The 17,393-nt window shown below is 45.0% G+C and overlaps 1 protein-coding gene across 1 annotated transcript; it reads right to left on the bottom strand.

Annotated features, from left to right (window-relative positions):
* Window positions 1-410: 410 nt before the first annotated feature.
* Window positions 411-3,293, bottom strand: LOC122004112. The gene is made up of 2 exons (XM_042559047.1): window positions 3,181-3,293; window positions 411-786 (listed from the first exon to the last, which is right to left on the bottom strand). The coding sequence occupies exons 1-2, from the start codon at window positions 3,291-3,293 to the stop codon at window positions 411-413; spliced, it is 489 nt and encodes a 162-aa protein (XP_042414981.1).
* Window positions 3,294-17,393: the final 14,100 nt, after the last annotated feature.

Consider the following 17,393-nt stretch of genomic DNA (forward strand, 5'->3'; position numbering starts at 1 on the left):
TTCTATGCATCCGTATCGTTGAGCTGATCGTAAATACATCTTCATCCATAATTTTTAATTAATATTTTAAGTGATTTGAATTTTTTACCCCCAATTAGGTTAATTTGGGATTAAAAAATTCCAAAAATATATCTATTTGGTAAAAAATATTTTTATTGATAGATTTACGATCAGGATAATGATACGAGCACATAGAAACTTGTTTCATCAAATTTCGATGTCTCTAGGTCCGTATTTATTCATTTTGATTTTGTTCCTCTTTTATTTAAAAAAAATTAAATTCTGGGACAAATTTCTGAATTCGTCCCAGATTTTGGGACGAATCCAGTATTTGTCCCAAAATTTGGGACGAATCCATGGATTCGTCCCAATTTTAGGGACCAATCTTCTACCCGATTCTTTTTCCTTCCTCATTTCTTTCCCTCTCTCCCCCGTTCCCCTTCCCAGCTGCGATTTCCAGGATTTCGGCCGCATCTTCGACCAGCGACGGCGTGATCTCCGACGATCGGCGGTGGAAGGTTTTCGTTTGGTAAGCCCTCTGCTCTCTGATCTCTCTCTATCGGCGTCGCGGGGCTGCTTGCCGGCGTGGGTTGCCTGCGTGCAGGCGCTGCCTGGTCGGAGGCAGGCGCTGCCTGGCCGCCGCCAGGCGCTTCCTTGCCTACGGCTGGCTCCGTCTGGCTGCCGGCAGTCCTTGTCTGGCCGCCGGCAGGCTGCTTCCTGGCCGGCGTGTGGCTGCCCGCTGGCTTGCGATGGCTGGACGACGTATGGCTGCCTCCGTGCACGCACCTTCTTGAATTTAAGTTAATTTTCGAAATTTATTGTCTTAATTGATAATGTTGTTTGTGCAGGTCTTATTTTAGCGTGATCTCAGTGTAGTTGAAGGCAGCTGTATTTGTCGACCTCTTTTCGGTATTCTTAAGTTCATTATTATGCATTTAATAATTTGTATATAAAGTTAGCTTTAAATAATTAATTATATTATAGTTGATTAATTGTGTTCCTTCTTTTTGATTAGCTGTTGTTTTTGTTTTGTCTTCAATGATAAGATTTATCTATAGTAACTTTTAATAATGTTTAACTAAATAGTTGAATTCAGGTAAAATGCAAAATGAGCGAAGTTGGATGTATAACAAAAATTTGCCTAATCGTCAGGGGTTAACTCCTGAGTTTATCACTGGACTGAGGCAATTTTTAAATTTTGCATCTACTCAAATTATGTATATGGATGGCAAGAAGATAAGGTGCGCGTGTAGAAAATGTCACAATGGAAAATTTTTACCCACCGATAAAGTTGAAGAACATCTTTGTAGATTTGGTTTTACTCCGAATTATTATAATTGGACAAGTCATGGCGAACCGTTCATATCTGATGAGGATTATGGACGGAATTTTCAAGCCTCTACTAGTGGGGATCAGAGTTATTATGAACAATTCAATCCATACCAGAGGATGGTAATTGATGCAAGTTGTCAGAATTATATTCCCGAGACGCTTGGTGCAAGTTCTAGTTTTCCTCCAACAAGTGAACAAATGTTTGCCACTAATACATTGCCGTTGGAGGAGCCTGATGTACCAGGTCTGGATGAAATATATTACAAATTTCAAGAAGTATTGAGTGCTACAAATGAACCATTATATTCCGGTTGTGACAGTCAGACTAAATTATCTCTCACATCCAGATTATTAAATATAAAGGCAGATCATAATATGTCGCAAGATTGTTTTAATGATATTGTTCAAGCGTTTGACGATACATTGCCACGTGATCACAATTTGCCTCTTGATTTTTACAGTATGAAAAAACTGGTGAAAGATTTAGGTCTTCCAGTTGAAAGAATTGATATTTGCAGAGATGGTTGTATGTTATATTGGGGAGATGATGCAGATGTAGAGGTTTGTAAATTCTGTAATCAACGACGTAAAGCACACAGCCAGTTGTTTTATTTACCTTTAACTCCTAGGTTACAAAGATTGTATGCATCAAAGGCAACTGCGGAACACATGACTTGGCATGCAACTCATCAAACAGAAGAGGGTTTAATGTGTCATCCATCAGATGCAGATGCATGGAAAAATTTTGATAGAACATATCCAGATTTTGCAAAGGAGACTAGAAATATTAGATTATGTCTTTGTGCTGATGGATTTGCTCCGTTTGGTAAATCAGGAAGAAATTATTCTTGTTGGCCAGTTATCTTAACGCCGTATAATCTTCCACCTGGGATGTGCATGAAAACACCTTATATGTTTTTAACATTGGTTGTACCAGGTCCGCAAAATCCAAAGAAGTTAATAGATATTTATATGCAACCTCTAATAGCAGAACTTAAACAACTATGGGATGAAGGTGTTCCTACATACGATGTTCATTCTAACCAGATGTTTATACTGAAGGCTGCTCTTCTTTGGACCATAAATGACTTTCCAGCTTATGGTATGCTATCAGGTTGGAGTACTGCTGGGATCTTGGGATGCCCAATATGTATGGAGAGATCAAAGTCATTCAGATTGAAACACGGAAAAAAACCAAGTTATTTTGATTGTCATAGGCAATTCTTACCCACAAATCATAAGTTCAGAAAGAATAAAGATGAATTCACAAAAAATAGGATCGAAAGAACACTTCCGCCATTGAGATTGACAGGTCAAGATATTTGGTACAGAGTGCATCACTTTCCCTCTGTTATTGAACAACCATATGGTACAACATATGAATATGGGAGTACACATAAATGGACTAAACGAAGTATATTTTGGGATTTACCGTATTGGTTTAGTCATTTGATACATCATAATCTCGATGTAATGCATATTGAGAAGAATGTTTTTGATAATCTGATAAATACTGTGATGGATATCACTGGAAAAACAAAAGACAATCTCAATGCAAGAAAAGATATGCGACTCATATGTAAAAGACCCACTCTTGATGTGAGATCTTGGAAAATTTAATTAATAGGGTTATTTGGAAAATAGCCTTATAGAATTTTTCCGGAATTTTTAGAAATTTTCTGGGAATTTTTCTGAGCTCGTACGGAGGGTTTTGAGGGGATCGATCGGCGGGTTCGGATAAAGCCTGTTTGGGATACCCGTTTAAGTGAGAAAATGTTTATTATATAAATTCCTTTTTCTTTTTCTTTTATTCCCTTCCCAGATCGCCGTTTCCCCCAAACCCAACACCGAACGACCCTCTCCTTCCCGATCTCCCCTCTCTTCCTTCTCTGTTCTCTCTCGCGGACGAGCGACGGCGACGGGAGCAAGGCTCTAGCTCCGATGATCTTCTCTACCGGCATCGACTCCCATTGAGCTTAAGTCCAACCGGTGCTTTTCTCTCCGAGATCCAGCTCCGGTGATACCTATTGATGCCCACCTGCCGACGCCACTGATCGAGCGAGATCCACCCGATCGCCGGCGAGGGTTTTCTTTCGGAGGTTTGAGAGAGGGGCTAGCTTCATCCGAGCCCTTTTTCCTTGTGCAACCGTGCCCTAGATCTCTTCGGTTGGCTCCGATCCGTTGCTGTGACAACAAAGTCGTGCCCTAACCGAATCTGGAAGGTAAGTGTATACCCTGTTCGTGATATAGGTCTAGATCTTCTTTTCGGATCACTGACCCTTCTCGGTTCTTGATCTTCCTATTTCTTGGCTGCGGATTTAGGTCACGGATTGGAGACATTGGGGATCAATGAGGTAAGATTAGGTTGTTGATCGATTAGTGATCTCCATTTCTTGATGTTGTTTTAATCTGGTTGATTCTAGTAGGTGATGAGATCTGTTCTGTGGTGTTCTTGATGTCACCTTGGATCGATTGAGTAGGGAGGGATTTCAACAAGATTGTGTTCTGTGAATTCTCCTTAGCTCCAGCAGTAGCTTCTCTGGTTCCAGCAATCAACAGCAACTGGATCGAGGTAAGGTGTGTAGGGTTTGTTTTGTTTAGATGATTGATCTTAGTGTGGATGAATTAGGGTTTATGTATTGGTTGAGTAGTTGGATGTAGATTTGATCTTAGATGTAGAACATTGTTGGATTTGATTATTTAGGTTGGGATTCTAGTAGTGGTTATTTGTGATTAGATCTAATTGCTTAGATTAACCTAAATGGAATGATTAGGGTTAAGACAAGTAGCCCTAATCGACTATTGGATTTAATTTAGGTATTAGATAACTAGTCTAATTGGTAACTAAGGATTAGGAAATTATTCCTAATTAACCGTTAGAAAGGTGGAGGGTAATAGGTTAGGGTTTGTCCCTAAATTTCTGTTTAGGATTTATTTAGCTATTTGTTTGTATTCTAGCTAAATAAAAGTAAATGTATTTATTTACACAGGACTCTGATTCGAGACGAGCATCTCGACATTGGATTAGGACTGGATTGTATCTTCTATTTGAGGCGGGTACCCTTTGACTTATCTCTTGATAGTGTCTTATGATATGTGCAGTTTATATATACTTACTAGTGGTTGGTAGATTTATTTCTTCCCTGGTCTTAGCTTAGTTGATACCTATCACATGCTTCTACTGTTAGATGCTTTACATTAGTCTGGTTTACTTTTATCTCTTACCATGTGTATATGTGTTCGCGGTTGTGATTACTTATAGTGCTTATCTACCCATGATTAGATGCTGGAGATACTTGTTATATATTGTTGGATTCATGTTGTTTATATCTCTGTTATATATCTGCGTTTACCTTTTTGGCACCTACGTATATGGAGGAGGATACGTTCAGGTATGACATTCTGTAGCCGCATGCACCATACCTCATGATTGCATGCTGGGCGATGGACGACTCCATTATTGTTGAGCTCGTCGGCTACATGAGGGCCTGCACAACGTGCCACTGCATGGGTAGTGGCACAGCACTCGGGTGTGTATGGCGGGTTGCTCGGTGGTGCACCGCCGGGTGCTCATGGGTAGCATGACACAGGGTGGTAGCACCTCCGTCATCGTGTACCGGGAGTTGAGAGCATTGCGCTCCCTCACTATGTTTGAGGTAGGAGGATAGGTGTACTCCGACAGATCCCGTCCACTCGGTCACTCTTCGGGGGTAGTGATTGTCACAGCCCTACCCACGGTCTCACCATTGTGTGAGATGGCTGACACGGGTGACCATGTCATATTGCATCATATGCACATTGCATTTATTGTGATTGTTGCATATTGGATGATGCACTTGGGTGATTGCATATGAATGCATACATGATACATGCGTATTTGTTCTAACTATCTTTATCCGTGTATGTCCACAGTCATTCGCCCAAGCCTCGCAGTGAGTATGATTTATTTCAGTTATGCATTTCTTATTATTCTTGTTGTAAACTGTATTACATGTTTCGTTACTCATTACAGTTTATGCATACCTGTTATATTGTTAGGAGACTGTACTGTAGGTCCTATGGTTTAGGAGACTGTATCTTAGGATATTACTGGTAGTTATATGTTGCTGTACATATCTATTGGATTACCTGCTGAGTTCTTTGAACTCACCCCGTTGTTACTATTTTTCAGGTTGAGGCCGTCGGGAGATATTCCAGTCGCTAGCCCCATTATCGCGAGGATTTTCTTTGTCGGATTATATTTTGCTTTTGCATCTCATATACTTGTATTGTGGGTTTGTATTGTGGACTTTACATTGAACATTCGGGTTTGCTACCCTTGTTTTCCGCTGCGGTTGTATTTTCATTACTTCGTGGATTTGTTTTCTTCGTTGTAGTGGAGTAGGCTATTTACATATATCTTCGGGGTTCTATATCGTCTTTCCTTATTAAACTGCGTGGATTGATCATATATTATATCTGTGTGGAATGTTGATATAAACTGCGTGGTTTGTTTCTTATTGTATTGTATTATTCCGGCCGTGTGTGGCCGAGGTATAGAGATATATGTATACTGAGTTTCATATTGTCCGCCGTACAGGGGAGATGCTGCCGAAATTTCTTCGGACAGGGACTACCTGGGGCGTGACAATTTTTGGTATCAGAGCAAAGTTTTGCGATACCTACTTGTTGGGTTTCGGATTTACGATACTTTCGTGAGCATTCCTCGATATTTTCGGATTGTACGGATCTCCGTCGATTTTATCGTTTCGGAATTCCGAGGTATTTTGACGAGGTTTTATTGGATCTATTTGGGGGCTATGCAGCGACAGGACATCTCCAGACGACAATAGGTAAATGAGGTAATTTTTTCAGTTCTTATACCTGTAGTGATATCTGGGTAACATTTTCCTTACAGATATGCCACCTACACGTGTACCGGCACCGAGACGTGGGCGGCCACGTAAGAGGCCGTTAGATTCTCCTGAGACAGAGTCTTCAGAGAGGTCTGTTAGGGTTGAGCCTGTCCGTCAGGGGCAGACTCCTCAGGTCATTGTGGGTACGGGTGCTTATCAGACCCCGATAGTTCCGACTTCCGAGGTACCTACCTCGACTGTACCACCAGTGGTACCCCCGTCGGCATATTCAGCACCTCCCCCAGCAGTAGTACCCGCAGTATACCCGGCAGCCCCTATAGCCGCGCCTGCTACTACGTACTTGGCACCCCAGATACCTGCGCCGGGTACCGCACACCCGGCACCCGCACCAGCAGTACCGGTTACTCCTTATCCGGTACCGCCCACCGTACCTCCAGTCGCCCCTACTTATGCCTACTCAGCAGTTCCACCAGCAGTACCCATTCCAGGTTATACGACAGCACCAGTGGTACCTCTTCCGGCCTATCCCTCAGTACCACCCATAGGATCAGCTCCAGTGGCTCTACCTAGTTCCGCAGCGATCCCTACTGGTATAGTTGCGGCACGAGCACGGATCCCAGCCTTAGCCGAGTCGATGAAGAGTCGATTCACATTATTCCGCGGGGAGACTGATCCGAGCATAGCTCAGTCTTGGATTGAGACTATGGAGCGGACATTCTTTTACATGGCCTGCTCCGAGTGGGAGAAGGCCGAGCTAGCTGCTTACCACCTGCGAGATGGGGCAGAGATCTGGTGGGACACACAGCGCTCCATCATAGGCGATCAGCATATTACCTGGGCGAGATTTAGGGAGGCATTCGAGAGTCAGTATTTCCCTCGAGCATATCAGATGACTCTTCGGCAGGATTTTCTTAGTCTGCGGCAGAATAACCGCTCAGTGATGGAGTATAATGCCGAATTTAATCGGTTGGCTAGATTTTGTCCTGAGTTGATTGCTGAGGGCAGGTCTCGTATGCTTCAGTTTGTCCAGGGACTAGATGGACAACTTCAGGTAAAGATTGCCGGTTTTGGTAGACCAGCAGACACAGACTACGGGACAGCAGCAGAGCAGTCACACTCAGACGGGTCAGGGTACTTCTGGGTCATCTGGCCGACCCCAGAAGTTAGGACGATCTTCATCAGGACGTTCCCGGTCTTCTCAGCAGAACCGGAAACTATCCACTCGTGACTCTCACTGCACCCGATGTGGGTCCCGAGATCACATCATCTCTGCATGTACTCTAGGACAGTCAGTTTTCTATTATTGCAAACTGCCTGGGCACTTGAGCCGAAACTGTTTGCTGTAGGCCCAGCATGTAACTTCCGGAGTTTCTGTTTCGGGAGGACCATTTGGTCAGTCTGGGACTCAGCGAGGAGGGCCGAAAGCCCAATCTTCGCATCGTCAGCAGAGGACAGCTCCCCCTGTAGCAGCTGCATATGACATGTACGAGCAAGAGCATTTCGATGTCCTTGTGGAGAACCCCACGGTATTCCGCCTTAGGATTCTCCTGTACTATTCGTCAAGAAGAAGGATGGTACTCTGAGGTTGTGCATCGATTACAGGCAGCTGAATGCAGTGACTATCAGAAATAAGTACCCTTTGCCACGGATCGAGGATTTATTTGATCAGCTCAGAGATACATCAGTGTATTCTAAGATTGATCTGCGATCTGGATATCATCAGCTGAGAGTTAGAGATTCTGATATTCAGAAGACAGCATTCCGCACCAGATACGGACATTACGAGTTTTTGGTAATGCCATTTGGGCTTACCAATGCTCCTGCAGTATTTATGGATTTGATGAACCGTATCTTTTTGGAGTATTTAGATCAGTTTGTGATTGTGTTTATCGATGACATATTGATCTATTCACATTCCGAGGAGGAACATGCGCAGCACCTTCGCATAGTCCTGGAGACTCTTCGACGACATCATCTGTATGCGAAGTTCAGTAAGTGTGCATTTTGGCTATCTTCAGTTGGTTTTCTGGGACATGTGGTGTCTAGCCGAGGTATTTTTGTAGATCCTCAGAAGATCGAGGCCATCACTAGCTGGGAGCAGCCGAAGTCAGTCCAGGAGATCCGTAGTTTCTTGGACTTGGCTGGATATTACCGACGATTCGTTGAGGGTTTCTCCAGCATTGCTATGCCGTTGACACGTCTGACCAGGAAAGTCGTGAAGTTCACGTGGTCAGAGGCTTGTGAGACTAGCTTCCAGGAGCTGAAGCGGAGATTAGTATCAGCACCAGTCTTGGTTTTACCTTCTGGTGATGACGGATTCGTACTTTACACCACGCATCTCTTCGTGGCTTGGGCGCTGTATTGATGCAGCATGATATGGTAGTCTCTTATGCTTCTCGTCAGTTGAAGGAGTATGAGAAGAACTACCCAGTACATGATTTAGAGCTAGCCGCTATTATCTTTGCTTTGAAGCTTTGGCGACATTATCTTTATGGTATTACTTTTGAGATTCTTACTGATCATAAGAGTCTCAAATATATTTTCACACAGAAGGAACTCAATCTCCGACAGAGGAGATGGATGGAGTTCCTGAAGGATTATGATTGTACTATTAGCTACCATCCGGGTAAAGCTAATGTGGTTGCTGATGCACTTAGTAGGAAGTCCAGAGGGACTTTAGCTTGTCACCGAGTTTTAGTCACGGACTTGATTCAGGGATTCTCCGAGTTGGGCCTTGAGGAGCAGGGACGGACAGAGCAGGGTATTCTTGTTACCATGGTTGCTCAGTCGTCGATCAGGATGAGGATTCGAGAGGCCCAGGCCGGAGATCAGCATTTGCGATAGCTTCCGGACAGCAGACCGAGTTTACACGAGATGACGAGGGTATTGTTTATTTCCGAGGCAGATTGTGTGTGTCTCAGTCTCACCCGGTCATGGAGGAGTTACTTCAGGAGGCTCATCGTTCTAGATTTGCTATCCACCCAGGTGGGACTCGTATGTATCGCGATTTGAGACGTTCTTATTGGTGGAACGGCATGAAGAAAGACATCGCAGATTTTGTAGCTAGATGTCTTGTTTGTCAGCAGGTGAAGGCTGAGCACCAGAGACCTGCTGGTTTACTTCAGAGGATCCCTATTCCAGAGTGGAAGTGGGAGCATATTACTATGGATTTTATGGTAGGACTGCCTAGGACTCGACGAGGCCATGATGCGATTTGGGTAATCGTTGATCGATTAACCAAATCGGCACACTTTTTAGCGATCCGGAAGACTGATTCTCTGGATCGATTAGCAGAGTTATATTGTCGAGAGGTTATCAGATTGCATGGAGTTCCGTTGAGTATTATATTTGATAGAGAACCGCGGTTCACGTCCCGGTTCTGGCAGAGTCTGCAGCAGGCCTTGGGCACACAGCTCCGTTTCAGTACGGCATTCCATCCGCAGACAGATGGGCAGTCAGAGCGGACTATTCAGACATTGGAGGACTTGCTGAGGTCTTGTGTCATGGACTTCGGAGGCAGTTGGGAGGACCACCTGCCATTAGTGGAGTTCGCCTACAACAACAGCTATCATTCGGCTATCCAGATGGCACCGTTTGAGGCGTTGTATGGTAGGCCTTGTCGGACACCCATCCTCTGGGAAGAGGTTGGGGAGGCCCAGCTGATAGGACCTTAGAGAGCTCAGCAGGATGCAGAGTTAGTTCGTACTATCAGACGGAGGATGTCAGAGGCTCAAGACCGTCAGAAGAGTTATGCTGATCAGAGACGGAGACCCCTGGAGTTCTCCATTGGTGATCATGTATTTCTTAGAGTTTCACCCACGAAAGGGGTGAAGAGATTTGGTCTTCGAGGTAAGCTAGCTCCACGATATATTGGGCCATTCCAGATCTTGGAGAGGATTGGAGCAGTAGCTTACCGTCTGGCGCTACCACCGTCTCTAGCTGGCATTCACGATGTATTCTATGTATCTATGCTGAGGAGATACGTATCCGATCCGGCACATGTTCTGTCAGATATATCTGTTCCTATTCAGGCGGACGTTACTTATGAGGAGGTTCCGGTATGGATTCTGGACCATAGAGAGCGTCAGCTGCGGAACAAGACGGTCCGACTGGTTAAAGTCGGATGGCAGCATCATTCTGACGAGGAGGCTACGTGGGAGCTGGAGGATACGATCCGAGCTTGATACCCCCATCTTTTTACTTGAGGTATGTGGGTTAGAGTTTCTTCAGCATTTATACTACATGATTATATTTCAGTGTTTGCTATTGGTTATAGTGAAATTTGGGGACCAAATTTTTATTAGTAGGGGAGGATGTGAGATCTTGGAAAATTTAATTAATAGGGTTATTTGGAAAATAGCCTTATAGAATTTTTCCGGAATTTTTAGAAATTTTCTGGGAATTTTTCTGAGCTCGTACGGAGGGTTTTGAGGGGATCGATCGGCGGGTTCGGATAAAGCCTGTTTGGGATACCCGTTTAAGTGAGAAAATGTTTATTATATAAATTCCTTTTTCTTTTTCTTTTATTCCCTTCCCGGATCGCCGTTTCCCCCAAACCCAACACCGAACGACCCTCTCCTTCCCGATCTCCCCTCTCTTCCTTCTCTGTTCTCTCTCGCGGACGAGCGACGGCGACGGGAGCAAGGCTCCAGCTCCGATGATCTTCTCTACCGGCATCGACTCCCATTGAGCTTAAGTCCAACCAGTGCTTTTCTCTCCGAGATCCAGCTCCGGTGATACCTATTGATGCCCACCTGCCGACGCCACTGATCGAGCGAGATCCACCCGATCGCCGGCGAGGGTTTTCTTTCGGAGGTTTGAGAGAGGGGCTAGCTTCATCCGAGCCCTTTTTCCTTGTGCAACCGTGCCCTAGATATCTTCGGTTGGCTCCGATCCGTTGCTGTGACAACAAAGTCGTGCCCTAGCCGAATCTGGAAGGTAAGTGTATACCCTGTTCGTGATATAGGTCTAGATCTTCTTTTCGGTTCACTGACCCTTCTCGGTTCTTGATCTTCCTATTTCTTGGCTGCGGATTTAGGTCACGGATTGGAGACATTGGGGATCAATGAGGTAAGATTAGGTTGTTGATCGATTAGTGATCTCCATTTCTTGATGTTGTTTTAATCTGGTTGATTGTAGTAGGTGATGAGATCTGTTCTGTGGTGTTCTTGATGTCACCTTGGATCGATTGAGTAGGGAGGGATTTCAACAAGATTGTGTTCTGTGAATTCTCCTTAGCTCCAGCAGTAGCTTCTCTGGTTCCAGCAATCAACAGCAACTGGATCGAGGTAAGGTGTGTAGGGTTTGTTTTGTTTAGATGATTGATCTTAGTGTGGATGAATTAGGGTTTATGTATTGGTTGAGTAGTTGGATGTAGATTTGATCTTAGATGTAGAACATTGTTGGATTTGATTATTTAGGTTGGGATTCTAGTAGTGGTTATTTGTGATTAGATCTAATTGCTTAGATTAACCTAAATGGAATGATTAGGGTTAAGACAAGTAGCCCTAATCGACTATTGGATTTAATTTAGGTATTAGATAACTAGTCTAATTGGTAACTAAGGATTAGGAAATTATTCCTAATTAATCGTTAGAAAGGTGGAGGGTAATAGGTTAGGGTTTGTCCCTAAATTTCTGTTTAGGATTTATTTAGCTATTTGTTTGTATTCTAGCTAAATAAAAGTAAATGTATTTATTTACACAGGACTCTGATTCGAGACGAGCATCTCGACATTGGATTAGGACTGGATTGTATCTTCTATTTGAGGCGGGTACCCTTTGACTTATCTCTTGATAGTGTCTTATGATATGTGCAGTTTATATATACTTACTAGTGGTTGGTAGATTTATTTCTTCCCTGGTCTTAGCTTAGTTGATACCTATCACATGCTTCTACTGTTAGATGCTTTACATTAGTCTGGTTTACTTTTATCTCTTACCATGTGTATATGTGTTCGCGGTTGTGATTACTTATAGTGCTTATCTACCCATGATTAGATGCTGGAGATACTTGTTATATATTGTTGGATTCATGTTGTTTATATCTCTGTTATATATCTGCGTTTACCTTTTGGCACCTACGTATATGGAGGAGGATACGTTCGGTATGACATTCTGAGCCGCATGCACCATACCTCATGATTGCATGCTGGGCGATGGACGACTCCATTATTGTTGAGCTCGTCGGCGGCTACATGAGGGCTGCACACGTGCCCACTGCATGGGTAGTGGCACAACACTCTCGGTGTGTATGGCGGGTTGCTCGGTGGTGCACCAGGGGTGCTCATGGGTACACGACACAGGGTTGCGGAGGATCCCTCCCGTCATCGCGTCGGGAGTTGAGAGCATTGCGCTCCCTCACTATGTTTGAGGTAGGAGGATAGGTGTACTCCGACAGACATCCCGTCCACTCGGTCACTCTTGAGGAGAGTGGACGGTGTCACAGCCCTACCCACGCGGTCTCACCATTGTGTGTGAGATACAGACTGGCGTCAGGGGTGACCATGTCATATTGCATCATATGCACAGATTGCATTTATTGTGATTGTTGCATATTGGATGATGCACTTGGGTGACTGCATATGATTGACATGCATACAGGATACATGCGTATTTGTTCTAACTATCTTTATCTGTGTATGTCCACAGTCATTCGCCCAAGCCTCGCAGGTGAGTACAGTTTATTTCAGTTATGCATTTCTTATTATTCTTGTTGTAAATTGTATTACATGTTTCTGGTTACTCATTACAGTTTATTCAGCTATGCATACCTGTTATATTGTTAGGAGACTGTACCTTAGGATATTACTGGTAGTTATATGTTGCTGTACATATCTATTGGATTACCTGCTGAGTTCTTTGAACTCACCCCGTTGTTACTATTTTTCAGGTTGAGGCCGTCGGGAGATATTCCAGTCGCTAGCCCCATTATCGCGAGGATTTTCTTTGTCGGATTATATTTTGCTTTTGCATCTCATATACTTGTATTGTGGGTTTGTATTGTGGACTTTACATTGAACATTCGGGTTTGCTACCCTTGTTTTCCGCTGCGGTTGTATTTTCATTACTTCGTGGATTTGTTTTCTTCGTTGTAGTGGAGTAGGCTGTTTACATATATCTTCGGGGTTCTATATCGTCTTTCCTTATTAAACTGCGTGGATTGATCATATATTATATCTGTGTGGAATGTTGATATAAACTGCGTGGTTTGTTTCTTATTGTATTGTATTATTCCGGCCGTGTGTGGCCGAGGTATAGAGATATATGTATACTGAGTTTCATATTGTCCGCCGTACAGGGGAGATGCTGCCGAAATTTCTTCGGACAGGGACTACCTGGGGCGTGACAATTTTTGGTATCAGAGCAAAGTTTTGCGATACCTACTTGTCGGGTTTCGGATTTACGATACTTTCGTGAGCATTCCTCGATATTTTCGGATTGTACGGATCTCCGTCGATTTTATCGTTTCGCAATTCCGAGGTATTTTGACGAGGTTTTATTGGTTCTATTTGGGGCTAAGCAGCGACAGGATATCTCCAGACAGCAAATAGGTAATTTAGGTAATTTTTCAGTTCTTATACTTGTAGTGATATCTCGGTAACATTTTCTTTACAGATATGCCACCTACATGTGTACCGGCACCGAGACGTGGGCGGCCACGTAAGAGGCCGTTAGATTCTCCTGAGACAGAGTCTTCAGAGAGGTCTGTTAGGGTTGAGCCTGTCCGTCAGGGGCAGACTCCTCAGGTCATTGTGGGTACGGGTGCTTATCAGACCCCGATAGTTCCGACTTCCGAGGTACCTACCTCGACTGTACCACCAGTGGTACCCCCGTCGGCATATTCAGCACCTCCCCCAGCAGTAGTACCCGCAGTATACCCGGCAGCCCCTCTAGCAGCGCCTGCTACTACGTACTTGGCACCCCAGATACTGCGCCGGGTACCGCACACCCGGCACCCGCACCAGCAGTACCGGTTACTCCTTATCCGGTACCGCCCACCGTACCTCCAGTCGCCCCTACTTATGCCTACTCAGCAGTTCCACCAGCAGTACCTATTCCAGGTTATACGACAGCACCAGTGGTAACTCTTCCGGCCTATCCCTCAGTACCACCCATAGGATCAGCTCCAGTGGCTCTACCTAGTTCCGCAGCGTTCCCTACCGGTATAGTTGCGGCACGAGCACGGATCCCAGCCTTAGCCGAGTCGATGAAGAGTCGATTCACATTATTCCGCGGGGAGACTGATCCGAGCATAGCTCAGTCTTGGATTGAGACTATGGAGCGGACATTCTTTTACATGGCCTGCTCCGAGTGGGAGAAGGCTGAGCTGGCTGCTTACCACTTACGAGACGGGGCAGAGATTTGGTGGGACACACAGCGCTCGATTATAGGCGATCAGCATATTACCCGGCGAGATTTAGGGAGGCATTCGAGAGTCGATTTTCTCGAGCATATCGGATGACTCTTGGCAGGATTTTCTTAGTCTGCGGTGAATAACCGCTCGATGATGGAGTATAATGCCGAATTTAATCGGTTGGCTAGATTTTGTCCTGAGTTGATTGCTGAGGGCAGGTCTCGTATGCTTCAGTTTGTCCAGGGACTAGATGGACAACTTCAGGTAAAGATTGCCGGTTTTGGTAGACCAGCAGACACAGACTACGGGACAGCAGCAGAGCAGTCACACTCAGACGGGTCAGGGTACTTCTGGGTCATCTGGCCGACCCCAGAAGTTAGGACGATCTTCATCAGGACGTTCCCGGTCTTCTCAGCAGAACCGGAAACTATCCACTCGTGACTCTCACTGCACCCGATGTGGGTCCCGAGATCACATCATCTCTGCATGTACTCTAGGACAGTCAGTTTTCTATTATTGCAAACTGCCTGGGCACTTGAGCCGAAACTGTTCGCTGTAGGCCCAGCATGTAACTTCCGGAGTTTCTGTTTCGGGAGGACCATTTGGTCAGTCTGGGACTCAGCGAGGAGGGCCGAAAGCCCAATCTTCGCATCGTCAGCAGAGGACAGCTCCCCCTGTAGCAGCTGCATATGACATGTACGAGCAAGAGCATTTCGATGTCCTTGTGGAGAACCCCACGGTATTCCGCCTTAGGATTCTCCTGTACTATTCGTCAAGAAGAAGGATGGTACTCTGAGGTTGTGCATCGATTACAGGCAGCTGAATGCAGTGACTATCAGAAATAAGTACCCTTTGCCACGGATCGAGGATTTATTTGATCAGCTCAGAGATACATCAGTGTATTCTAAGATTGATCTGCGATCTGGATATCATCAGCTGAGAGTTAGAGATTCTGATATTCAGAAGACAGCATTCCGCACCAGATACGGACATTACGAGTTTTTGGTAATGCCATTTGGGCTTACCAATGCTCCTGCAGTATTTATGGATTTGATGAACCGTATCTTTTTGGAGTATTTAGATCAGTTTATGATTGTGTTTATCGATGACATATTGATCTATTCACGTTCCGAGGAGGAACATGCGCAGCACCTTCGCATAGTCCTGGAGACTCTTCGACGACATCATCTGTATGCGAAGTTCAGCAAATGTGCATTTTGGCTATCCTCAGTTGGTTTTCTGGGACATGTGGTGTCTAGCCGAGGTATTTCTGTAGATCCTCAGAAGATCGAGACTATCACTAGCTGGGAGCAGCCGAAGTCAGTCCAGGAGATCCGTAGTTTCTTGGGCTTGGCTGGATATTACCGACGATTCGTTGAGGGTTTCTCCAGCATTGCTATGTCGTTGACACGTCTGACCAGGAAAGGCGTGAAGTTCACGTGGTCAGAGGCTTGTGAGACCAGCTTCTAGGAGCTGAAGCGGAGATTAGTATCAGCACCAGTCTTGGTTTTACCTTCTGGTGATGACCGATTCGTACTTTATACAGACGCATCTCTTCAGGGCTTGGGCGCTGTATTGATGCAGCATGGTAGGGTAGTCTCTTATGCTTCTCGTCAGTTGAAGGAGTATGAGAAGAACTACCCAGTACATGATTTCGAGTTAGCCGCTATTATCTTTGCTTTGAAGATTTGGCGACATCATCTTTATGGTATTACTTTTGAGATTCTTACTGATCATAAGAGTCTCAAATATATTTTCACCCAGAAGGAACTCAATCTCCGACAGAGGAGATGGATGGAGTTCCTGAAGGATTATGATTGTACTATTAGCTACCATCCGGGTAAAGCTAATGTGGTTGCTGATGCACTTAGTAGGAAGTTCAGAGGGACTTTAGCTTGTCACCGAGTTTTAGTCACGGACTTGATTCAGGGATTCTCCGAGTTGGGCCTTGAGGAGCAGGGACGGACAGAGCAGGGTATTCTTGTTACCATGGTTGCTCAGTCGTCGATTAGGATGAGGATTCGAGAGGCCCAGGCCGGAGATCAGCATTTACAGTTCATTAGCAGCCAGATAGCTTCCGGACAGCAGACCGAGTTTACACGAGATGACGAGGGTATTGTTTATTTCCGAGGCAGATTGTGTGTGTCTCAGTCTCACCCGGTCATGGAGGAGTTACTTCAGGAGGCTCATCGTTCTAGATTTGCTATCCACCCAGGTGGGACTCGTATGTATCGCGATTTGAGACGTTCTTATTGGTGGAACGGCATGAAGAAAGACATCGCAGATTTTGTAGCTAGATGTCTTGTTTGTCAGCAGGTGAAGGCTGAGCACCAGAGACCTGCTGGTTTACTTCAGAGGATCCCTATTCCAGAGTGGAAGTGGGAGCATATTACTATGGATTTTGTGGTAGGACTGCCTAGGACTCGACGAGGCCATGATGCGATTTGGGTAATCGTTGATCGATTAACCAAATCGGCACACTTTTTAGCGATCCGGAAGACTGATTCTCTGGATCGATTAGTAGAGTTATATTGTCGAGAGGTTATCAGATTGCATGGAGTTCCGTTGAGTATTATATTTGATAGAGAACCGCGGTTCACGTCCCGGTTCTGGCAGAGTCTGCAGCAGGCCTTGGGCACACAGCTCCGTTTCAGTACGGCATTCCATCCGCAGACAGATGGGCAGTCAGAGCGGACTATTCAGACATTGGAGGACTTGCTGAGGTCTTGTGTCATGGACTTCGGAGGCAGTTGGGAGGACCACCTGCCATTAGTGGAGTTCGCCTACAACAACAGCTATCATTCGGCTATCCAGATGGCACCGTTTGAGGCGTTTTATGGTAGACCGTGT

This window comes from Zingiber officinale, chromosome 1A (assembly GCF_018446385.1).
Source record: "Zingiber officinale cultivar Zhangliang chromosome 1A, Zo_v1.1, whole genome shotgun sequence".
Lineage (NCBI taxonomy): Eukaryota > Viridiplantae > Streptophyta > Magnoliopsida > Zingiberales > Zingiberaceae > Zingiber > Zingiber officinale.